Source organism: Mirounga angustirostris, unplaced genomic scaffold, assembly GCF_029215605.1.
Source record: "Mirounga angustirostris isolate CCGP_5_RB_7025 unplaced genomic scaffold, mMirAng1.0.hap1 SCAF_1, whole genome shotgun sequence".
In the NCBI taxonomy this organism is placed as follows: domain Eukaryota; kingdom Metazoa; phylum Chordata; class Mammalia; order Carnivora; family Phocidae; genus Mirounga; species Mirounga angustirostris.
In genome coordinates, this window is record NW_026991709.1 from 28,812,323 (window position 1) to 28,838,152 (window position 25,830).

The window sequence follows — 25,830 nt, forward strand, 5'->3', positions numbered from 1 at the left end:
AGTTTTGACCACTACTGTCTCCTCTTTTTCTTTTTCTTTTTTTTTTTTTAACTCTACTTTCTTCTCACCATACCCACAAATACAGATTGTAATTCAAGCCTAATTCTAAAAGTCAAAAAACTCTGCCAATTCAGTTTTTTCTCAAGTTTGGTGCCAGATCATTTGATGGCCAACCTGACTTGAGAACTGACTGGGGTTCTTTAAAGTCTTTATTTAACCCACTTAGGGTAAACATGCACGTATTTCACTGCAGAACAAGTAGTTTGATCATGGGGTTCTGCCCCAAACATTGACTATGGTATGTGTATCATATTTCCTTTCTACAAGCCTAAGTTCTGAATTCTGAAATGCAACTGGCCTTAAGCATTTTGGATAAGAGATGAAGGGTAGGCACTCAAATCATCTAGACTTATCTTCTAAATAATGTGTAAGTATATTTAGTAGTTTAAGGAATATTCTATTTTACAAAGAGGTCATGAACACACTGATACACTAGTGCTTTCCAGTGTAATATAAGATAGGGCTTATTAGGGACAAACTTACAAGCAAAGAACCACCAGAGCCTATATTCTCCCCAGTTTGCATCATCTCCTTGGTTAGGCTGGGCAAACTGGAAGGACAGGCCACGGTGGAGAGAGGCTCTACCACTGCTACATTCTATAAATTTATAAGGATAGGAGAACAGGAAACTTCTAGGTAACTAGGCAACCCCAGGAGTTTCTGAGTCTTCTAGCACTCAGCCTGTTGTTTCTGTGAGCTCACTTAGAACTGCTGAGCCAGGGGCGCCTGGGTGGCTCAGTGGGGCGCCTGGGTGGCTCAGTCGTTAAGCGTCTGCCTTCGGCTCAGGTCATGATCCCAGGGTCCTGGGATCGAGCCCCACATCGGGCTCTCTGCTCAGCGGGGAGCCTGCTTCTCCCTCTGCCTGCCACTCCCCCTGCTTGTGTTCCCTCTCTCACTGTCTCTCTCTGTCAAATAAATAAAAAAAATCTTAAAAAAAAACCCAAAACTCAAAAAAAAAAAAAAAAAAAAGAACTGCTGAGCCAGCTTCCTGCTAGTAGCAACAGAGGAAGAAATGAGCCTCCAGGGCAATCCTGATTTGTCTCTCATTACTTAGTTAATACCATATAAAATTCAGACAGGCAAAGGGGAAGAGAGTTTAATTAACTGGATTATAAACATATCATATACCACAAAATCATTATTACTTACATTTAGGGCATAGGATATGGACAAACCAACTATTGCTGAATCTATAGAATTGCCAGCCAGCACAGTAAGCAATGCAGCAAAGAATACCATTAAGTTGCCAAGGAATTCAAGTCTAACAGACAGCCACCTGTGATAATGGAAGACACTCCTCAGCTGAGATGCAAAAGTTTTGATGCACTTAGTATGAACTCTCCTCTGGGAAATGAAAATGTAAACATCAATAGCTGCTTCCTTTTTTTCCTCACTTACTTAGAACTCAATCAAAATAGGATCGATGCAGTGATGATAGATTAAAGGAGTCCCTCTACATAAAAACACACTTTACTTTTGCAGAACTTTGCTTTTAAAACTTAATCAGAATTAAAAATCAAAAAAGAACACCAGCCAAAATGATGCATCATATTTTAAAATCCTATTGGAAAATCGATCACCTTTCCAATTACATACCCTTTTTTACATGATAAAATTAGTCTCCAAAAGTTAAAACATGTCCAGCTACCATTTAATATTTCATTTTTCTCCTTTATGTGAAATGATAACCTCAAATTTAAAATATAAATTATTGTATGTAAATAAAATATATTCTACAAATACAAAATATAACATAGAGTCATATTATTAGTAATTCTAATAGCATCCTATATAACCCTCAAAAACTTGGGACCTGGGGCATCTGGGTGGCTCAGCGGGTTAAGCATCCAACTGTTGGTTTTGGCTCAGGTCATGATCTCATGGGTCACGGGGTCAAGCCCCACATCAGGCTCCATGCTCAGCGGGGAGTCTGCTTAAAGATTCCCTCCTTCTGCCCCTCTCCCCACTCATTCTCTTTATCGCTCTCTCTCTCAAATAAATAAATCTTTATTTTTTAATTTTTTTTAAAGATTTTATTTATTTATTTGACAGAGCACAAGCAGGGGGGAGTGGCAGGCAGAGGGAGAGGGAGAAGCTGGCCCCCCCAAAGAATAGGGGAAGCCCTGTGCAGGACTCGATCCCAAGACCCTGGGATCAACCAACTGAGCCACCCAGGTGCCTCAATAAATAAATCTTTAAAGAAAAAAAACTTGGGACCTTATTTTCATGTAAAGTAGCATGTACTTTTTATTTGAATATAAATAGATGCACTTTAACTTAAATGTATATTAAATATTAGAAACATTTAAGGTTTTCTTCTTTTTTTTAAATAATTTGATAAAATGCCATTACAAAACACTCTTTCCCTTTAAAAGTTAGTGCACAAGACATCTAAAAAGAGACTGGTCTTGAACTAGGTATACTGATATGACTTACCTGTTTGAAATTACATTATTGTAGAAACAGACCAGGTTCTCATTCACCACCTCTTTGTTTTGCTGGATGAACCTCTGTTCATGTCCAAATGCCCGGATAGTGGACACCCCTGATAAAGTCTCACTAAAGTGTGAAATGATAGGAGAGCGAGACGCTCCTGCCAACCGTCGAATCTGCCGAGAACTCGCCACATAGTATCTCTAACCCAAAGACAGAAAGAGGCAGTTGGAAAGATGTAGCACAAATTGCTTCATTGGTGTGAAAATGGCAAGACATTTAAGTGACCCCAAGAAGTGAAGTTCAAGCTTTCACTCCAGTACCTGTGAATGTGGCCTTATGTGGAAATGGAATCTTTGCAGATGTCATTAAGGATCTCTAGATGAGATCATCCTGGATTTAGGGTGGGCCTGAAGCCAATGCTGAGTGTCCTTGTAGGAGACAGAAAAAGAGAAGACAGACACAGGGAGAAAGCCATGTGAAGATGAGACTGGAGTAATATGTGCATAAGCCAAGGAAAATGCCAAGGATTGCTGACAGCCACCAGAAGTTAGGAGAGAAGCATGAAACCAATGTTCCCTCAAAGGCTCCAGAAAGAACCAATCCTGCCTATACCTTGATTTTGAACTGTTAGCCTCCAGAAATGTGAAAGAATAAAATTTCTGTTGTTTTAAGCTACCAAATTTGTTACATACAGGAGCCTTAAGAAATGAATACACGCTTGGAACAGTAAAAAGCCCAAATTCTGGACAGCATAAGTAGAACAGAATTGGGCAAAGCTCCACTTCGATAATCCTTTCATACAACCATTACTGAGTACCTACTATGGAAGAAGCTCTATGTCACAGGTTGGAAATGTGACTAGGGAGTTAACCCATTAAATGAAGGAAGTCAACCAAGTGTACAAACAATAGTATTTTTGTACCTAAATATAATCATGAGGAAAAATTTATTTATTTATTTATTTTGTTGACAAAAAAAAAAAACCCACCAGTGCAGCCATCAATACAATTGGCTAGTTCTCCTCTAGCTTGGTTGAGACTAGTTGGGATGAGTGGAGACTGGAGAGCTGGAGGGAGCATGCCCTGAGTTAACTGGGCCATCATTCATCAGCCCCAGATAATTGCTACAAACTGGAAATGAAAATCAAGAGTTTCCACATCTTGCAATTTTTTCAAGAAAATCTTTGGATCTGGAGTTTTACATAAAATCCCTGATTTTAAAATGTCTTCATTTTGGTAAAAATGAACAAGCTGAGCAAAAACCCATGTGAAACTACATGTCAACCTGCAGTTGACTCTGCTCTGTGCAAGTACCCTGGAGAACACAGAGGACTGTGGCATTCTGGGACTTCAAGGGGACTTAATATCATAAAGAAATTTTGACTCTGGGCCTCACCCTGATAGATTCTTTATTTCACCCTGATAGATTCTTTATTTCCTCCCAGTTTTATTAGGATGTGATTAACAACAACAACAATAACAATACACACACCCACACACACACACACGTTGTAAAATGTGATTTTTTAAAAAAGAGGTGCAACTAAAGACTCTGATTTAATACGTCTGGGGTATGGTCCATAGGTCCAGGGCCCATCCTTTGAGTAGCACTGATATAAAGCAAATCTCGTCTTTTATAGGGGAAAGCAAGGAAGCCTGGAAACAGAAATGAGGTGTCAAGCATAGGAGTCAGGGAAGTAGAATTTGAGGCTCCTGAATTCCCATTCAGGGCTCATCCTATACAGTGTCCCCTAACAAGATATGGTTTCTGGACTCATTTCCACTCCTGGTCATCCTATTATAATTTACCAACCACAAGACTATCACATACATTTTCATTTGTGATAGGAGAGTTTTTTTTTTTAAGCAGATACAATTGATTCTCAATACCATCCCTCATATTCTAATTTTTTTTCTTTTAGCTCTAAGACATAGTGTCTTCCCTGGAGGACTTACAGTCTCATTGGTGAGACAATTTGTAGTCTAAAAAAATAGCTTACAATACTACCTGTATAATAAATCCATAATTACCTGGATGAATCTGATCTCTTTGCACTATTCTGGTAGAGAACACTTCACACAGAAATGAAAGTAAGTAAGATCCAGTCAGGCAGAGAGAATAGGGAAAACATAGGAAGTAGGAGGAATAATAATGGCATACGTGTAGAAATGAGAACATGATTAACATTCTGGTTTGGGCAGATTAAACTCCAATATGAATTTTAAAACTTTAGTTTGGGGAAAGCATTGAACTACAAGAACTGCATCCTTTTATGTAAAGAGCCTCAAAATACTTGCATTTTTAAATTAAATATGTGTTAAAAAATTTCCTTTTACACTGTAGCCTCCCAGGGACATCATCTTGGAATGTGGCTGACCACATTTTAATTGGAATATAAAGATATGTATCATGAGAGATCTGTTTCCTTCTTCTAGGAATCCTTTGCTGATATTAGGGATAACAGGACAAAAAGGCCGTTACCGGTTTCTCTTTTGGATTTACAGGCAAATTCACTGTCTGCTAAAGTGTAAATACCATATAGATTCTGTGGTGGCCTTAAAAATGCATAACTCAGTTCTGCTGCGGCAGGCGGCACAGCTGACTGGCAGCCCAGCCACTGCCCCTCTGGATCTACTACTCTGTGAGCATGGAGGCCATGTTTCCCACAGGTGGCTCCCAGCAATGACTGAGTATGGCAAAGGTGCCAAAGCAGGCCCATTTCAGGGACACGTGGGACATTGCAATGGGCGACACTGCTTGTAGACGTCCCATTCATGCAAGGAATCTTTCATGGACCTGTCCCGTAATCCAACATCTTTCCTACCCAATCCTCTTCTCTCCCCTACCAGAATCAGACCTGCATCACTGTCTGAGAGCTCACCCATCCTTCTGCTGCTCCCTCTCCTTTATCTTTTACAGGCATTCCCTGGGAACTCTCTACTATATGGAATCCTTTCTTGGAATCTGCTTTTTGGAGAACGTGAACTAATGGGCCATTGAAGTGGGTCTGAACTTGACCCCCTGACTGTGAACTTATGTTATTAATACACATAAAAATCCAGGTACTTACCTGTATAGTGAAATAGAGGAACACCAAGGGAATAACCCCCAGAATGAAGAGTGGTAAAGCTCCCCCAATGACCAAAACTGTTCCAATAACATCCAATGTGCAATTCAGCCAGGTCCGTAAGTAGTAATGGAAACGTATATCAATTATAAACATGTCCTGAAAAAAATGATATCAGGTCACTTTATTTTTAACTTTTCATAATTTAAAATGAGGAAAAGAAAAAATATATTGTTTAATGTAAACATTTTTTTAAAAATTACCCAGATGTGACAATCTAATGATCAAATAAGTCTAACTACATGGTCTTTGCCCTCCCCAATCCACCCTCGTATATTTTTCCCCTGTGGTGAGTTGTAATAGTTAAAAACACATTCTGGTAACAAATGACCATGATCAAGCAATTTGCATTTCCCAATGACAACTACACAGCACTTAGTTTATATGACTAATGTCAGACTCTGCTTAAAAACAGAGTCCAAACCCAGGTAGTTGGGTGTTCAGGGGCATTGGCCTACCACTATCTACTACTCTGTAAAATACTAGTGAGCCATTCTTATCCACTGAGAACATGTTCAGTGGTCTTTTGGGTAGCTGGATCCTGTCAAGATTCTAAGAGGCAGGAAAACAAAATAATCTTCATTTGCAAAATTAGAAACTGAAAGATGGAGTGGACAATAAAGAAGATCATAGGAAGGTCATCCATCAATTCACATATAACTTAATCAAATCTATGTTGTCAAATCTATGGCATAAGGTATGACCTAAGAAATCCCAGAGAGTAGGAAGATACCCAATCTAGAGAGATGAACGACTACTCAGTTCATGACAAAACTGACACAAAGAGTGGAGATGGAATTTTATTAATCTCAGTCTTGCTTTGGGAATTCTCTGATTATCTCATATACCAAATAGTATAAGAGCATCATATCCATATGAAGTTTTCTGCCTGTCTTTAGAACAACCTTCCCATATTCTCATCTGTTTAAGACCCAAGCATTTGACATGTTACTGTACAAAAGTGACAGTTATTCAGTAGGGTCCTAGAGAAATGTCCACTGAGAGATAAAAATGCTGAAGATCAAGTTCTTCCATACATTTTAAAAGCTAGCATGTACATTGGTATGATGAGGCAAGATTTAATATTCCACCAAACATTTATTACGCTAGGTACTTTCACTTTGATTTTCATGTTTTATCCTCACTTCCCCCCATACACACACCAAAAATTTTTTACATGTACACACAAATATATTGGCATATTTTACAGTTGTGGGCTTGTACTATCTGATTCAGGAACCACTAGCAATATGTGTCTATTGAGCCCTTGAAATGTGCCTACTGCAAATTGAGATGTGCCATAAGCAAATAATACAAATCAGATTCTGAAGACTGTGTAGAAAAAAGAATGTGAAATATTTAGTTAATAATTTTAAACAAGTTTAAATGAGTTTGAAATGTTTCAGACATTCTATGTTAAAATATATTACTATAATTAATTATTTCCAGCTGTCTCCTTTTACTTCTTTATTGCAGCTACTAGAAAATTTAAAATTACCTATGTGGTTTGCATTACATTTCTGTTGGACGGTGCAATTTTAAGTGTTTGATAGTAAACACCAGGAGGGAAACCCTGTCGGTAAGCAGAGACACTCTGGGAAGCCCCACCTATCCCCCATTCACCAGAAGTGAGCTCACAGTTTTCTTAAAAGCAGAATGCTTAAAATCCAGTTATCTTCATATAGACTTATATTTTCTTTACTTTCTCAGCCCCAACCAGCGATTCTCAAGCTAAATGTATGTAAGAATTGGAGTCGTAGACACCAGAACACATATGCTTTTTGGATCCTTTCAGCAATTTTCAAGGGTTATTTTGATTATGTGTGTAAGATGTGGTGCTGCTATACATCAACTATAAATGTCCCAAGAATTATAAATAAAATAATAAGGAAATCTATACTAAACATAATCCCATCTTTTCAGGGTGATATACATATACATATTTATATATATTTACAAATACTATTACAAGGTACTAAATATGGATCACCATTTTTAGGTATGCTATTCAATGAGGTGTGGCTTTACTGACCTTAGTGAACCGATTGATGATCTGACCTATGGGATTCGTTTCAAAAAACCTGAGCGGGAGGTGTAGCACATTATCCAATAGCTGAGTATGCAAAGTTCGAGACGCAGACAGGGATCCTCTGGTGAGTATATAGGCTCCAGAGCAGACAAAGAGACCTAAACACAAAATCTTATCAGGGGTATGTTAACCTCTTAAAGGAATTTTGTACCTTAACTCACAAAAAGTTGCTTATCATAGCATTTTTTAAATGGAAAACTCAAAGAGCAAACTTAACAATGTGTAATTGTGGACCAAACTAAGTATAGATGTATATGGTGCATTGATAATAAATATACACTCTGATGGGTTGCCATCTCATCAAAGAAGGGCTCTCCTTATTCATGGGCTTAGATTCTACAGAAATGCACAAAACATAACAGAACCAGGTTCACCAGATACTAGCAACCTATTAATTTTGTGATGTCCTATGGGGCAATACGGTATTCACTGGTGCTGCTAGCCAAATAATTATAGTTCCCCTAGCTTCTAGGTCCATGGTAGAATTGTTCTTTCTGGGCTCCTTGTGATTTATGGGACCTTATAAAGAGTTCTGAACAAGTTGAAGGAGAAACAACACGTAATACCCGGTTACAGCACTTAATTGCTGGTATCAGAACTGCTAAAGTTTATTACCTTTGTACAGTGCCTGCCAATATTTATAATGGTGGATGGATTGCGTCTTCAACTTGGGTCCCAAGAATAAGGAATAAACTTTTTATTATTTTATTTATTTATTTATTTATTTAGGTCTATTAAGCTACTGAGATTTGGTTGGTGGAAGGGCTGTTCTTGCGACAACTGAAAAGGTAGACATATAAATAATAGACATATAGCTGTAGTGGAAGAGATTGGAAATAGTTATAAGCACCTATTGATGCTATAACAATATAACTATTGTTACCCTCATTTGACAAACTATGGTAAGAAAGAGACAAGCTCATAAAAGAGCTATCCATGTGTGAGGAGAAATGAAAGGACAAGAAGTTCTCAAACTGGAGAACTTGTAGGGCTGGAAGAAGACATGCTTTGTTACAGTGATTGGTCAAAGATGGATATGTGACTCAAACTGTTTCAAGGAGAGTAACTTCATGGATTTCTATGGAAGGAAGTTCTTTGCGAGAGAACATTTCCAACACCATGTGAAGCCTGAGAATTAAGCCAATGGGGACAACAAGCAGAGCTGATAAATAGAGTAGTGAACACTTCATCTGAGCACAGAGATGGAGTGTGTACAAAGACTATGCCTGGACTTTTCAGGTTGGGGAGTCAATAAATTTCCATGTTACTTAAGCTAGTTTGCTCTGAGTCATAGGGGATACACAATTGCTCCATTGTTCTCTAATACACAAAATTGCTAACAAACGTGTATTGCCAATATGATTCTTATTCCTTTGTAAGTATGTGTAAAACAAAACAAAACAATGATAGTTGACCCTGACCATCTTAAATTATTTCAGCTAATTCCTTTATATTTTAAATAATAACACATGCTGCTGTTGAATGATTTGTTAGCTTCAAATATTTTCTATTTTTTTCCTACCTCACTCCCCCCAAACTTCCTTTTTCCCCTTTCAAAAACAGGTTGTCACCCTCTTTCCTCAAATAAACATTCAATATTTATATTGCCACTAAGCATACATTATGCATGAAGTTCACCACTCTTTTCCATATTCTTAGTTTCCTATGCAACAAGCCCTAATTTATTCCCAAACACTTCAATAGTCAGCAAATCTCTTCTGAATATATTTCAACTCATCAGATATTCTATTATTTCCTTCATCCTACTTAGCCCCCTTCTCTTTGCAACATAAACTACTCTCTCGGAACCCCCTTTCTTTCCACTCTAAACTGGAATGGTTGCAAGATCAGACACTTGCATTTTTCAGTTATGGGAAATGTTAAGTATTATGAATTTGATCATTTTCACTTGCATTTACTGAAAGACTTATGTGAATGTTGAACTTCCTGGATTGTTCCTCTAATTTTCTTATTTATCATTTTTTCATCTCTTTTCAATGGTATACATCTGGAATAATTTCCTCTAATTTATCTTCTCACAGTTGTTCAAACTCTTTATTTTATTTTTTAAAAGATTTTTATTTATTTATTTGACAGAGAGATAGCGAGAGCAGGAGCACAAGCAGGGGGAGTGGGAGAGGGAGAAGCAGGGGGCTTCCCGCCGAGCAGGGAGCCCGATGCGGGGCTCGATCCTAGGACCCTGGGATCATGACCTGAGCCAAAGGCAGATGCTTAACAACTGAGCCACCCAGGCACCCCTGTTCAATCTCTTTAAATTCCTTAAATGTTTCGAGAATTGTTTGTCTAAGATTGAACTTATTCCAGCACATTTTCACACTTGCTTTGTGGATATAATATTTTGAATCTTTGAAGACACTACTTTGACATTTTAAGCTTCTATTTCAAATAGGATTATTTTATTTCTGGACTCCATTGCTTTATTTATTAGCTCTTATTTATACTGTTGGTTTGATTAAAATGCAAGGCCATCCATCATTATCAGTTTAAATATATGAGATAAACACATGGTTAATTAATAGAGGTATCTGGTGTGGCTTCCTTCTGCTATTGCGCACATTAATTTCCCCCAAGATTTTTTCCTCTGAATGGAAGGGATTGCTTCAAATTCCACATAAGTGGGCAGATGTGACACAGAGAGTCTGAATACTGGGATCCAGACTGGAGCTTTTCCAAAAGCCATTTAAGGAGGATTTCTTCTATGTAGGCCACACACACTAGGAACCCTAATTTCCTCTTTAGACATCAGCTTTCTAGTTTTCATTGTATTGCTACAATGCCAGTTGCTGTGAACATTATGGTGGTGATGGTGGTAGGTGTTGTAGGAGAGACTGATGGGCCAGGAGAACAATGGTCTAGTGAATTATTTTGATTATTTCCATGCAACTCAATCCTACTCTCTACCTGTGACCATGAGTTTAGTGTTTCTCCACTGCCCAAATAAACATCTCCCTCTTGTGTTATAGCTTCTCCCCTATCCATTTCTGGCTGCAGGTTCTTCTACCCTTGATCAACTATCAGGTTAATTGCTTATGTAGAAATTTATCACTCTGAAATCTTCTGAAGTCTTTCCTTTTATATTTATTCACTGTCATCTCACTGGAATTTTGTGAGGTAAGTAAAGTAGATGATCCACTCACTCATCTTAAACTAGAAGCAGCAGTGTAGTCTTTAAACATTGCACCTTGAAAATAAGGTGCCTAGGGACGCCTGGGTGGCTCAGTCGTTAAGCGTCTGCCTTCGGCTCAGGTCATGATCCCAGGGTCCTGGGATCGAGTCCCACATCGGGCTCCTTGCTCAGTGAGGAGCCTGCTTCTCCCTCTCCCTCTGCTGCTTCCCCTGTTGTGCTCTCCCTCTCTCTGACAAATAAATAAATAAAAATCTTAAAAAAAAAAAAAAAAGAAAAGAAGGTGCCTATATTTTTCACATTGGATTGGAGAAAGGAAGTTCCTAACAATGAGGCATAAAAGATAATAGACTGGGGATGTTTAGAGCGTCCTAAAGATTCTAAGGAGAATAGCTGGGACCTAGGAAGAAAATGTTCAGAACTATTTCTTGTTTAGAAAATGAGGTTAAAATTTTTATTATTGTTACAAAATATAGATCTAACACTGTGCTTTGATCTCTAGTTTCTTTTTAAATGTTAGCTTTCTATATTATTCATAGTAGGCCTGTGGTATTAACAGGTGACAGACAATGCTGCTTATGCTTTAAAGCACTTTTGCCCTTTTTATTTTGTGAGCTATGATGATCTAAGTGAATACAGCCTGCTCTTCATTGTACCAAATTCTGTAAGATGCAGCTGTGGTCTACTGAAAAAAACAGAAATTATACATTTTCATTTCTTAGGCTTACCCACTTACAGAAAACTTATAATTACATGTAATAAATAAGTCTTCAGAAAAATTTTAATTTTTTAATGCAAAAAAATTAAAAATGAAAGAAAAATTAGAGAGGATTCTTATTCATTCACTCACTCATTCATTCATTCATTCATTTATTCATTCATTCATTTAAAGTAGGCTCCACACCCAGAGTGGAGCCCAACATGGGGCTTGAACTCATGACCTTGAGATCAAAACCTGAGTTGAGATCATGAGTCGGATGTTTAACCGACAGCTACCCAGGTGCCCTGAGAAGATTCATATTTTAATGATTGAAGACCACTCTACACAAAGATCCAATCGGGAAAAAATCCTTTTGATTATACTGCATAATCTGTTGCCTCATTACAAAATATTTCCTATATCTACTGATAGTTAATTAAAAATAAGAGAGTCTCTTCAACAAATGGTGCTGGGAACATTGGACAGCAACATGCAAAAGAATGAAACTGGGCCACTTTTCTTACACCATATACAAAAATAAATTCTAAATAGATTAAAGACCTAAACTTGAGACCTGAAGCCATAAAAATCCTAGAGGAGAACATAGGCAGCAACCTTTTTGACATGAGCCATAGCAACTTCTTACTAGATACGTCCCCTGAGGCAAGGGAAACAAAAGCAAAAATAAACCATTGGGATTTCATCAAAATAAAAAGCCTCTTCACAGTGAAGGAAACAATAAACAAAATGAAAAGGCAACCTATGGAATGGGAGAAGACATTTGTAAATTGCATATCTGATAAAGGGTTAGCATCCAAATTATATGAAGAACTTACAAAACTCAACACCCAAAAAACAAATAATCCAATTTAAAAATGGGCAGAAGACACGAATAGACATTTTTCCAAAGAAGACAGACAGATGGCCAACAGATATATGAAAAGATACTCAACATCACTCATCATGAGGGAAATACAATTGAAAACTACAATAAGATATCACCTCACACCTGTCAGAATGGTTAAAATCAACAATACAAGAAACAACAGGTGTTGGTAAGGATCTGGAGAACAAGAAAATAATCTTGTTTCACTGTTGGTGGGAATGCAAAGTGGTGCAGCCACTCCGGAAAACAGCAAAAGGTTAAAAACAGAACTACCCTATGATAGAGCAATTGCATTAAGTACGTACCCAAAGAATACCAAAATACTAATTTGAAGGGATACAACACATGCACCCCACTGTTTATAGCACCATCACTTACAATAGCCAAATGTCCATCCACTGGTGAATGGATAAAGAAGTTGTGGCACACACAGACACACACACACAGACACACACAAACTGGAATATTACTCAGCCATATAAAAAAGAATGAAATCTTGGGGCACCTGGGTGGCTCAGTCGTTAAGCCTCTGCCTTTGGCTTGGGTCATGAGCCCAGGGTCCGGTGATCGAGCCCCACATCGGGCTCCCTGCTCAGCGGGAAGCCTGCTTCTCCCTCTCCCACTCCCCCTGCTTGTGTTCCTGCTTTTGCTATCTCTCTCTGTCAAATAAATAAATAAAGTCTTTTTTTTTTAAAGATTTTATTTATTTATTTGTGAGAGAGAGAATGAGAGAGAGCACATGAGAGGGGGGAGGGTCAGAGGGAGAAGCAGACCCCCTGCCGAGCAGGGAGCCCGATGCGGGACTCGATCCCGGGACTCCGGGATCATGACCTGAGCCAAAGGCAGTCGCTTAACCAACTGAGCCACCCAGGCGCCCAATAAATAAAGTCTTTAAAAAAAAAGAGAAAAGAATGCAATCTTGCCATTTGCAATGACATGGATGGAGCTAGAGAGTATTACACTAAGCAAAATAAGTCAGTCAGAGAAAGACAAATACCATACGATTTCACTCATATGTGGAATTTAAGAAACAAAACAGATGAATATAGAGAAAAAACAAAGAGAGACAGACCAGAAAACAGACTCTTAACTGTAGAGAACAAACTGAGGGTTACTGGAGGGGAGCTGGGGGGAGGGGGGATGGGTTAAATTATTGACGGGTATTAAGGAGGGCACTTGTTGTGGTGAGCACCAGGTGTTGTATGTAAGTGATAAATCACTAAATTTTACACCCAAAACTAATGTTACACTGTATATTAACAAACTGGAATTTAAAAACTTAAAAAAGATAAAAAAAAGATATATGGCAAATCAAAAAAATGTATACCTTAAACTAATATTACACTGTATGTTAACTAACTGGAATTTAAATAAAAAGTTTAAAAATTCTGATAAAAAAGTAAGACTTTACAATGGTAAAACTGTGAACATTAAACTTACATAGCTTGTCTAGTATGGGAAATGATATTTGCTCACTTAAAATACTCTCCAAATTATATTGAATTTCCCCTAAAGTTGTAACATGAGCTCCTGGATTGGTATGAGTTTAACTCTCATATGTAGATGTGATAGACACAGATATAGAGATATTTGTATATATGGATGTTTCTTTTGCTGTTCAGAATTCTAGACTGCTATATCTATTCTTTCCTCAATGAGTTGCGAATTGCAAGCCAATAAACTTGACTCTCACTGATTCAAAACCAAACACACTGTATCTTTCATACTATAAATATTCTTTATATCTCATTTTAGTCATTAACAACATCTCTTTCCCCAATGAATATTGTTAACAGAATGGCAAAGTAAATATAAATCTGTCTCACAATATTTGCATACTTTTGATGGAGACACTTAGAAGCAATACTATGGCCACACAATAAAGATGGGAAAGGAGAAGAGAACCAAAGCCCCAAGTTTCATACTTTTTATTTTATCTTCATTTTTTTTTTTTTTTTACCAAATGCATGTATCTCTTTGTGTTGTCCCTTATGAATATCCTTAGACAGTATGACTTCCACATATTTTTTTCTTGTTTGAATTCTCCCTGAATATCATTCTCCCTCAAGGTGCCTTTCTTTCCTTTTATAATCATACACAAAATGTCTGTACTTTAAAAATCTCTTTATTTCTACCATACTTTTGAATATCCTTTTTTTTTCTTTCAAATCACCTAACTTCTTTGAAGGACAATATGTATCTACTCCTTAATTATCAATTGTTCAACTACCTACAGTCTGTATTCTCTTTCTATCTCTTTCTAGATGATGCATCTTTGACTACAATCATGGGTCTTTTCTCAATTTTTTCTTCTTAACATTTCTGCAGCATTTCAGAACCAGTGAGAACTTCTTTGAACTTTCTTTCTTTCTTCTTTTTTTTTTTTTTTTGGCTTTTGTTACATCATACTTTTCACTTGGAAGGCAGTGTATCATCATTTAGAGTTTTCCAAAGTATATTCTATGGAAAACAAGTTGCTCAAGATATTAATGGCCAATACAAGAAGAAACATTTTTTCCATGGTCAAACGGATTTGAGAAACATTGGGTTAGATAGAACTAAACAGATCAGTTTACTGAAAAATATCTGGAAACTTCTAGTGAAAGGAAAAAAAGATTTCAGAAGCACAGAAAAATATAGTCCTCGGTTTTCCAGATCTATTGGGAGTACAGATCCCTATATTTGTGGAGTATCTCTACTGTTTCATGTAAAACTTTTGGAAATGTTAATTTAGTGGTTAAGAACATAGTTTGGGGAATCTGGTACACATGGATTCAAACCTGGCTCTGAAACTTTTATCTGTAGGACTTTGTGCATAGTATTCATTTCCTCTATTGTTAAATAATAGCTAACATTTACTGCACTCTTGTTATACGCTCAGCATTTTTTTGTAAGCTCTATACATATTAGCTAATTTAATCACTGGAACGATATTTAGGTAGAACTTATCTACCTTCTATAAATGGTAAAACTAAAAGTTTAATTAACATGCCCAAGTTCAAGGAGTCCCTCATTAGAATGTATGTTAAATGAATTAATAAATTAGTTTAAACCATATGGAATTACCATTTTTGTGTGTCATAAAATGTCAAATATAGGCAATTTCATGTATCTAACCTCTATAAAATGCTTTGGGTTTCTAGGAACAGAGCAAGCCTTCACATTATTGTGCTTTTGTGGGGTTTTTTTTGTTTTTTTGTTTATCTATTGATCAGGAACTTATCTCTGCTCAATTTCTCTGAAGCCAATCCTCTAACTGGCTGTACATGGGCATTCCCCAAGTAACCATCATTCACCCTTGTGGCTCTTAATCCTCATTCATAGTGATCATATCTTCTCTATGGCTCACTTGTTATCTCTATGAGAATGACTCAACATCTCGGTAGAACCACAGAGCTATGGAGTGTTAGAGGTTGGAGGAAATGTAGAAATTATTTAGTCTAAGCCCTCCATTTTACAAATAAATGAAATTTGCTTCCCAAACTTCCAGATATGCATTTAAACCTGCCTACTGGGAGAAAAAAAAAAGTAGAAAAATGCATCTACACTTTCTATTAAATGTGTCCAAAATTGAATTCACCACTGAATTGAGTTGAAGTCAATTGAATTCTCTGCCCCACGTATTAAGACTCCCCCCTCTGGTTTCCTTATTTTTGTCTTCATCATTCCCCAGTTACCCAAAATGAACTTCGAAACCATGAATGAGGCCCTCTTCTTAGCTTCAAATCACCCATTCTTACGTATGTGTTCACTGCAGTGTCTTTCCTCTCTATCCCTTTTCTCCAACTGCATTGCTATTCTCTGACCATTCATTTGTTTGTTCATTTATTTTCCTACATCCTTTATTCATTCAATCCTATTCCATTCCCTACTCATTGGTTAGCACTGGACTAGGTGCCTTGGATGACATGGAGATAGATTAGAGAAGAGATTTTTCTATAGTAGATTATCTCCCATCCAGACTTCCACCTAGAAGATACTTGATTACTCCTTCCCTATCAATCCCAAATTTTCCCTGGTCTCTGATTTAATCCCTCCAATAAAAGTCCATCTTTCTTTTTCATCACTTAATTCATTCTCAGTTTGAAAAATAACTCTAATTCACCTCTTTTCCCTCAAATTCTCAAAGTTTTCCACTTGCCTTTCCAACTATCATCTCCAACACATCTCCAAACTACCTTCCCACCTCTAGTTCCCCTACTGCCCTACCAATAACCTGAAGACCACTCAAACTGGCTCCCTCACTCATGCCTACAGCCCCCTTTCTTCCCCACCCCTGTCTTTACTCACATCTTTCTCTCTGCATCGGTCACCTCTCCTTTTCTGTGACCTCAGTCTCACAAAATTCAAATCATTCTTTTAGCGACACCTCAAATGACAACTATTCCTTGGAAATTATCTTAACTCTCAAATATGGCTTTTTCTTGCTCTGTATCCTTGCAGGTTTTCTTTTATTACTTTTATAGCACTTATTGCTTGCCATGTAGTTTTAGACTTTACTTACAATGTAGTTTGTAACTGACTCACTTATTGATCTTCATATCATTCACAGGTCTCACACATACAGTGAGTAACCATGTGGTCAAGACTTTTGGGTCCTGAATGACTTAGCATATGGGCCTCATTTTCCTCGGCTGTAAATAGGAATAATAACACCTTTCCAAATACTTTTTGTCAAGAATAAATGAGACAAATACATTATTTAGTGTGGGCCATGTAGCAGATACACATAAGTTTTGGTTTACTTTCTAAAATACGATGAATTAAAAGCATATGCATTTGAATTATCTCAAAATATTTGAAAAATATGGCATAGGTTTTATTTGAAATAAAATGATGCCATATGCTTGCATTTGAATAAATTAGGTCAGAAAGAGAAAAAAGAAGCCCCTGGACTTTTTTTTTTTTTTTACCTTGCATTAATCCCAGTAATCCATAGATGTTAAGTTTATTGCTTCTTATTTGCTTCCATTCTCTGAACTCATTCTTGTGTTTTGCTTCTTTTACCCAGGCACTAAGCCATAGATTCTGTCCAATGCCCACCAAATTCTGCCCGAGGTAAGCAGCCACACTCAGCCACACCCAGAGCCAGCCAAAGGCTTGGAGGTACTTCAGAATGATTGAGAACTTCATCTAAAGGAAAAATTAATATGGAATTAGATTACTGTACTTAAAGGTCAGACAAAATAGATTTAAATCCTACATGGTATTTTTCCTAAGCTTTGTGATCTTGGTCAAGTTACTAACTCCTCTAACTCCCAGATTATTCATCTGTAAGTTGGAATTTTAACAGTAGTCACCTTATAAGTACATCTAAAGTGCCAACATAGTCCTAAGTGCTTAAAAATGATGCATGTTCAAATAATATTGGTTACTATCATTAGTAACAAAGAATATACATGTAATCCTAATTAAACACCGCTATAATAAACCAACAGTTCCATTTAATGTAATTTCTAAGTAACATGTAATCCTAATTAAACACCACTATAATAAACCAACAGTTCCATTTAATGTAATTTCTTCTAACTATTATATAGTAACCCTCCTCAAATGAAAAATATATATTTATTAATAATGCAATGCAATCTTTTATATTTGTGTGGTTAATAACAAATAATACTAGTAATTCTGGTGCTTACCCCACCAATAGGGATCTTTTCTTTTTTCATTGAGAACTGTTTTCCTTGATCCAGTGAGGGCCTAATAAAGCAAGACAATGTACATTTTGTAGTTTTCAGATCAACCACGTTTTTTAAAGTTATACATTATCAACCATTTTACTGCATAATCTTCTGCCCTGATAACATTGTTCCTTTAATCTTTTCAAATGGAGATTGTTTATTTGCCAATATCTCATATATTTTAAAGTCAGAACATATAGTCTGATTTTTTACTGCTTCTTCTAGATAATTACCTTTCAAACTTGAGCCAAATCCCTAGATTATTTAAGCTAATGCTACCCAGTTGTACCATACTCTATGTCTTCTCATCTACTTGCCTCCTGGCCTATCAGGACTAGCACCAAGGGGCGCCTGGCTGGCTCAGTCGGTAGAGCATGCAACTCTTGATCTCAGGGTTGTGAGTTTGAGCTCCAAAGTAGGTGTGGAGCCTACTTAAAAAAAAGAATAAAAATTAAAAAAAAAAATTTTTTTAAAGTGGGCACCTAGGTAGTTCAGTTGGTCGAGCATCTGACTCTTGATTTTGGCTCAGGTCATGATCTCAGGGCCATGGGATCAAGCCCCATGGTGGGCCCCGTGCTCAGCGCAGAGTCTGCTTGTCCCTCTCCCTCTGCTCCTCCCCTTGCTCATGTGCTCTCTCTCTCTCTTTCTCTCTTTCGGATAAATAAACAAACAAACAAGCAAATAAATAAAAAGACTGGCATCGGGCTCATCGTCCCACTTTGTTCTGCCACCATCCTGGGTGATGTCATAGTTTACATAGACAGCTTATTAAACTCAATCTCTTTTCAATCTCATGACCTTCATACTTCCAGGTCCTTCCTCTGCATTCTACTCTGATCATCAACTGTCACGACGTTAAGCCATGAATCTTATAATCAGGAACTAACCCACCTTGGAAAACCCAACTCTAAACATTTCAATCTCTGGCCATAACTCCTTCTATTTCTAAATTGTACATTCAATAACTCTCACTACATTTGGTTTTAATTCCATCTAGACTTCCAGTTCCTGAATCCAACTTTCCTACCATCCTTGCTCTCCTAGGATGATCAATGATTCTAGTTTCCCAGATATTCCTGATTTTAGCATTGATTGTCCCATATTCCAAGAAACTCTCAGTCCCAGGCAAACCTATTACGTCTCTCTTTTGACTTCATTATCCAGCCTGTACTCCATGATTACATTATCCAAACTGTGGTAATATTCTGAACTGTCAGGCTCTGCTTTCTTTCCATTAAACCTCCATGTTAGAACTCACATGTCAATCTTCATCACACTTGCTTCAAAAAAAATCATGCAGCTCTGTAAATTGGTTCCACCATGAATTAACATCTTCCCTCTACCTGGGCTCTTAATAGTGCTTAGAAATTCTTGCATGACTCTCAGAAGGGGCCCCACATCCTACTTGATGGAGAAAGTAAGGGCAGACAGGAAAGTCAGTCACCAAATCTCTACATTTACATGCACCTCTATGCAGCCTTTTCTAATTCTCTCCTACAGCAAACAAAGGAAATTCTCTCCTCAGATCAAGAATAACCATATGATCTGAATCCCATTCTGTCCCATTTCCTCAAAACACATTTATTAACTATAGTGTCTCCACACTGTCCTGTCAATGAGTCACTTGATAGTACTTGTTAGAAATACAGATTATAGGGGCACCTGGGCGGCTCAGTCGTTAAGCGTCTGCCTTCGGCTCAGGTCATGATCCCAGGGTCCTGGGATCGAGCCCCGCATCGGGCTCCCTGCTCCACAGGAAGCCTGCTTCTCCCTCTCCCACTCCCCCTGCTTGTGTTCCCTCTCCCGCTGTGTCTCTCTCTGTCAAATAAATAAAATCTTAAAAAAAAAAAAAAGAAATACAGATTATAGGATTTCCCCCACTAGAAACCTGCCTTTCAAACAAATGATCCAAGGGATTCTCATCTTAAGGCAAATCTAAGAAACTCTGAGTTCTTCCCAATTTTTTCTAAACTTCATCTTCTCCTCCCTACTCCTGACTCTTTCCCATCAGCCCATAGAGAATAACACATTCTTCTCATCTTAAAACCATCACCACAAAAATGATACTATTCTCAATTCTATGTCTTTCGTCAATTACCATCCTACTTCTTGCCTTCCTTTTATAGCCAAACATTTTTCTGCTAAACCACTTTGCCTCCTTCAACTGTCTGGCACCTGGCTGGAAGAGTTTCCATCAATGGTGCCTTGAATGAAATGAGTAAAATATTTATTGTTATATCCATGGGATACTTTAAAAAATATTTCACTTAAACTCTTCATGACATTTAACAACATTGACCACTCCCTTGTTTAAGGAACATTTCCTTTAACTTCCCTACCACCATGAATTTGTATTTTCTCACACCTCTCTGGCCCTCCGTGAGTTTCTCTTTAGATTCCTTTCTCTGTATTCTCTTTAATGTTTATGTTTCCTCAGGCTCAATTCTAGTCATTATAGTCGATCCTTGAACAACACAGGCTTGAACTAAACAGGTCCACTTATATGCAGATTTCTTTTACAATAAATATACATATGGTACTGTAAATGTATCTTCCTTTTGATAAGATTCTCTTTTCTCTAGCTTACTTTATTGTAAGAATACAGTATATAATACATATAACATACAAAACATGTATTAATTGACTGTTTGCCATCAATAAGCCTTCTGGTCAACTATAGGTTATTGGTAGTTAAGCTTTTGCAGAGTCAAAAGTTATACTCAGATCTTCAGCTGCTTGGAGTTGTTGATGCTCTAACCCCTTACACTGTTCAAGGGCCAACTCTATTTCCTTTGTATGCTCCACACTCTTCTGAGTAATCTCATTCACTCAGTTTCAATGACCTTCTTTGTGGGTGACTCTCAAATTGCTTGTTCTAGTCCATACCTCTCCCTTGAGTTCCAGATCTCTACAGTAACATGCTTACTTCATCTCTTTGCTTGTTCATCTCCATACCACCCTAAACTGAACCAGATATTTTCCTACCTCCTTTAAAGCTTTCTCTGGCTTTGTAAAGGGCCACAAACACTTCCTCTGTCTCAATCTTGGTACATTTCTAACCAATCACGTGGTATGTGTCAATTCCTCTAGAACTGTATTATTGGAGAAACAGTTGGAAAATACCTAACAGCATGAAGAAAAGTAATGGCAAAGGAGGAGAGAAAAAAAGAGGAAGAAGAGAAGCAGGAGAAGGAAGATTCATAATCCTATGTTCCAGAGACATTCGGTGCTAACATGTTTGTGAATATTGCCATAGTCTTTCCTCCACATGTGTGTAGTATCATAATACAAATGTTGTTCTAAAACCATTCTTCAACTTTTAAACAACTTTATACATGGTCTTTGTAACTCAGTATGCAAGGAACCTAAAATATTATTCTATAACTGCATTATATTTTTCATTTTATTATATTAAGATTCATTTAACAAACTCAGTAGTTCTAGTGGCTGTAGACTGTTCCTACTTTTTTGCTGTAATGATCATTCTTTTTACACATCTCTCATTGTTCCTTGTAGGGACACAGGAGCATGGGGTATGTTAAGTTCTGAATTGAGTTTAATTTCCCCCCATTTCTCCATGTTTTCCATTTTATTTACCAGAATAAGAAAGGCTTTATTTGATCAGTCTGGTGGCTCTTCCCTTTCTATCCCTGGCACTAATGTCAAGAAACATTCTGTGGGAGGTTGTAACACATGGCCTTTGTAGAATCAGCTTCACCATCAGGAAAAGACACACTATTTAACAGACACTTTCATTGGAACAGCTCCTGGTATACGATTTGGGTTAATTACTGTCATCATCCGTCAAGCCCTTGGCATGGCTTCTGTTTGAATAAGCAAATTCAGCATTGGTGTCAAGCCAAAAAATTAATTCTTAATGTAGTTGGATATAAAATGCTATGAAACCCAACTGTTAAAAGGGAATTAAAGCATCCTAATTAGGCATAACTAACAAAGACCGAGAATTTATTGGACACCATAGAGGAGGGCATTGCTTCTGCAAACTACAATGTTACTTATTCTTTTTCCACAAAAATACTGCATTTGGTTCTGGGCACTCTACTGTGAATAACAGATTCCATCTGAATTTTAAAAGAGCAAATTATTTTATGCTAGTAAAGAAGTTTTAAAAATGAGTCTTGTGTTGTCCTTCAGAAAACCTCAGGAAAGTTGGCACAATACCCGTCTGCATATTTTTGTGTAAAAGATATAAAATTAACATACTGAAACCATTATCCCTGAACTGCGCATGCAGTTGCAAAGTATGGAATATGTATGGGAGGATTAAAGTGATTAAAAGAGTCTGACATGAAAGACAGAAGGGGGCAGTCTAATACTGAAATCACACTCCTGATTTATTTTATTTGAGGAAGATATTAATAAATATTTAAAGAAATAAAATAATTAATATATACCATGTAAATTTAAATCAGGAAGTGAAAAGCATAATGTAGAAACAGTTCAAATTATTTTAGTCCCTATTAGCGAATTGAACTAACGTGTCATAAAGTAATTCTAAGTCTTAAATTTCAGACATTATTTAGTCCAACTCCCTTTTTACCCCCCTCCTGATGGGCAGTTAGCCACTTTCCCCATGAACTAACTCTTCCATGAGGAAGAATCACTGCATTCTATCTCAGTACGTCCCGTTGTAGAGACTCTCTAACTGCTGTAAAGTTCCTGCCTGTGTGTATCTTCCAGCCCCTAGTCTATCTTAATGCTGCACTAAGTGGAAATTGGATAATTCTAAAAAATAGAAAGTTAGGTTAAAAAGTCAGGAAAATTTTCTCCATGTAATATTATCTTACCAAACAGTAAAGCAGATAAAAAATGAAATTTAAGATGAGAAGTAGCACAGAAAATAATAAACTAGGAAATACATAGGAAGTAGCCAAACATGCACATATTTTGGAAAAATTGAAATAGGTCTCTGGTCTCTCAAACACAAGATAAAAAATGATTTAAATACTATGATGACAAACAAGAAAAGATCAGCATGGGGGAATTCATGGACCTCCAATAACATTTTCATCGCAGTTATTAAGAAGTAAGCTTGATGCTCGTTGTGTTGACAAGAATGTAACATATTGGAATTGAGGCGATCTTCCCAATGTACTCAATCACTGGAGAAGTAAGTTTCAGAATGCTGGCTTCAGTCTGAGCCTCCATAAGTTGAGAAATGTTTAGAAATCAATTCTGTAAATAAATTTTTATAAGGATTGGGATTCCTGTTTCAAGAAGAAACTTTCCAAAAATGATTCACAAAAACTTCAAGGGGTTCAATTTAGATATTGTGACTGACAATGATTTTATAAATAAGGACAACTGATTTATTATAGAGAGAAGGGTATGATTAAGTTAACAACAATACTTACTGATTTTTAAGTTCTAAGCTTTTATTTATTTTTTTAGATTTTATTTATTTATTCATGAGAGATAGAGAGAGAGAGAGGCAGAGGCAGAGGGAGAAGCAGGCTCCCCGCAGAGCGGGGAGCCCGATGCGGGACTCGATCCCAGGACCCTGGGATCATGACCTGAGCTGAAGGCAGACGCTTAACCGACTGAGCCACCCAGGTGTCCCAGGTCTAAGCTTTTAAACAAGTTACATATTGACTACATGGTGAAACTGTACACAGGTGAAAATTCTCCTAAGGATTAGAGATGCTTAGATCCTATAGCACATGAATTTCAAAGTCTGGTTCACTGCTTCTAGATTCACTTCTCTTGGGGATCCTTAAAAACAGACACTCATTTAAATGAAAGGTAATGTCATAATGGTCAAAAAAATAAAATAGAATAAATGATGAATTAAAAGATCCTTGAGCGTTCTTTCAGAATTCAGTTACTTATTCATCCATTCAACAATTATTTATTGAACATCAGCTTATATGTTATTATAACATATAACACAGCTTTTTATTCAGTGTTTAGTTGAAACTTTTTAGATGACAATAAAGCAATGAACAAATAGACAAAAATTTAGGCTGTTATAAAGCTTAAAACCCAGAAGTGAAAGACAAAATAAAAGTAAATAAATTCTCCAGTATACTGAAAATTAATAAGGATTATAAGAAAAAAAAATAAGCCTGGAAGGGGTTGGGGAGGACTGTGACAAAATAGGGTGGCTAAACCCAAAGTCTTCATCAATAAGGTAATATTTGAGCAAAGACCTGCAAAAGGTGGGTGAGCAAGTTGTATGGATATCTGGGACAATGATTTAGTTGATCTACTGGCTCAGCTGATTCTGATATAGAGGCAAAACTCAAACCTGCAACATCCACATCATCCACACATCCTTAGGAATATCCACTCTTTTCAAAATAAATAAATAAATTCAAGGTCCTGTTTTTTGTTGTTGTTGTTGTTAAAGATTTTATTTATTTATTTGACAGAGAGACACAGCGAGAGGGAATACAAGCAGGGGGAGTGGGAGAGGAAGAAGCAGGCTTCCCAAGGAGCAGGGAGCCCGATGCGGGGCTCGATCCCAGGACCCTGGGATCATGACCTGAGCCGAAGGCAGACGCTTAACGATTGAGCCACCCAGGTGCCCTCAAGGTCCATTTTTTAATTCAAGGTCAAATCTACAAAATTCTGAGCCAATGGAACCCAAAGTGCTTGCTTCCTTATAATCCATCCCGATCCTCCATTTTAGCAATTTTGATGAGTGGCTGCTCCCTGTAATTCTGTTTATTCCTATTTTTTTTTCTTTCAGTCTCCTATTTGCAACTGCTGTGGGGAATACTGGGGCAAGTAACAGATTAGGGTAATTTGCTTTAATTACTGTTCATTTTAGTCACTTTTGAAAAAAAAAAGAAGTATAATATAACAAAATCCAATCAGGGTCAATGTTTTATGATTTTTATTTCTCTCACTTTCTCCTATCCTTCTTTCACTTCCTCCCTCCCTCCTTCCCTTCATACCTTCTCCCCCACCTCCTCCCTCACTTCTCCCTCCCTCTCTTCTTTTTTCCCTCTCTCTTGCTTCATTTAACAGATTCTTCAATTCCTACACCAAGTCCCTATTTCTAGGTCACATATCCTGGCCTGATACCCATACCAGTCCATTGTAGAATTCTCACATCTAAAGCTTATTTCACATTCACATCAGCAGTGGGTATGACTGTTATGGGTTGGGAACAGGGCGCACACCCACACACACACAATTCTGCTACTAGAATTTGTCTAGAAGTTATTGAGAGTCTAATGAGCATGTATGTCCCAAACTAAGTCACATCCATCTCTCTTAAAACCTTAGACACATCCATCTAACTTAGAGATTAAAACCTGGAGACCACTAAGTACATATTGTAGCCATTATAATGTGTAGATCCTTTATAAAGGAAACATTTTAAATGTTAAAAGGATTGTAATTAATTATTCATAATCCCAGTGAGCCTGGTATTATCCTAATACTCACCTGTCATTTTGCTCCAAGATTTGGTCTTTCAGTATAGTTCTGGAGTTGATTACACTGACTCGCTTTAAAGCATGAGCTGGAGAGGAAGATGGTAAGTGCTTTCATATACATATAAGCAAACAATGCATAAAATATAGAGAGATATGATGAAAGATTATACCAGTTGGAGAAATTTTGGTTCTGGATCCACAGGTATACAGGGAGCCCTTTCATTTTTCCCATTACTTCCCCTTCACCTGAAGTATCTTCTAACATCTTCTAAAACTAAGATTTTGTAATGAAAAAGC

The 25,830-nt window shown here is 37.2% G+C and overlaps 1 protein-coding gene across 9 annotated transcripts in view; it reads right to left on the bottom strand.

Annotated features, from left to right (window-relative positions):
• The window catches only part of LOC123834573 (multidrug resistance-associated protein 1-like), a 93,576-nt gene that overhangs the window by 12,496 nt on the left and 55,250 nt on the right, over positions 1–25,830 (bottom strand). For all 9 annotated transcript variants that reach the window (XR_010407937.1, XM_064580146.1, XM_064580147.1 and 6 more), the window contains 7 exons: positions 25,544–25,619; positions 18,086–18,146; positions 17,357–17,576; positions 7,656–7,810; positions 5,567–5,722; positions 2,497–2,696; positions 1,210–1,336 (listed from right to left, as the gene is read on the bottom strand). Coding sequence is in view for 8 of the 9 variants with exons in the window: in XM_064580146.1 (XP_064436216.1) it covers positions 1,210–1,336; positions 2,497–2,696; positions 5,567–5,722; positions 7,656–7,810; positions 17,357–17,576; positions 18,086–18,146; positions 25,544–25,619 (995 nt within the window). In the remaining variant the exon portion in view is untranslated. The remainder of the gene's footprint in view (positions 1–1,209; positions 1,337–2,496; positions 2,697–5,566; positions 5,723–7,655; positions 7,811–17,356; positions 17,577–18,085; positions 18,147–25,543; positions 25,620–25,830) is intronic.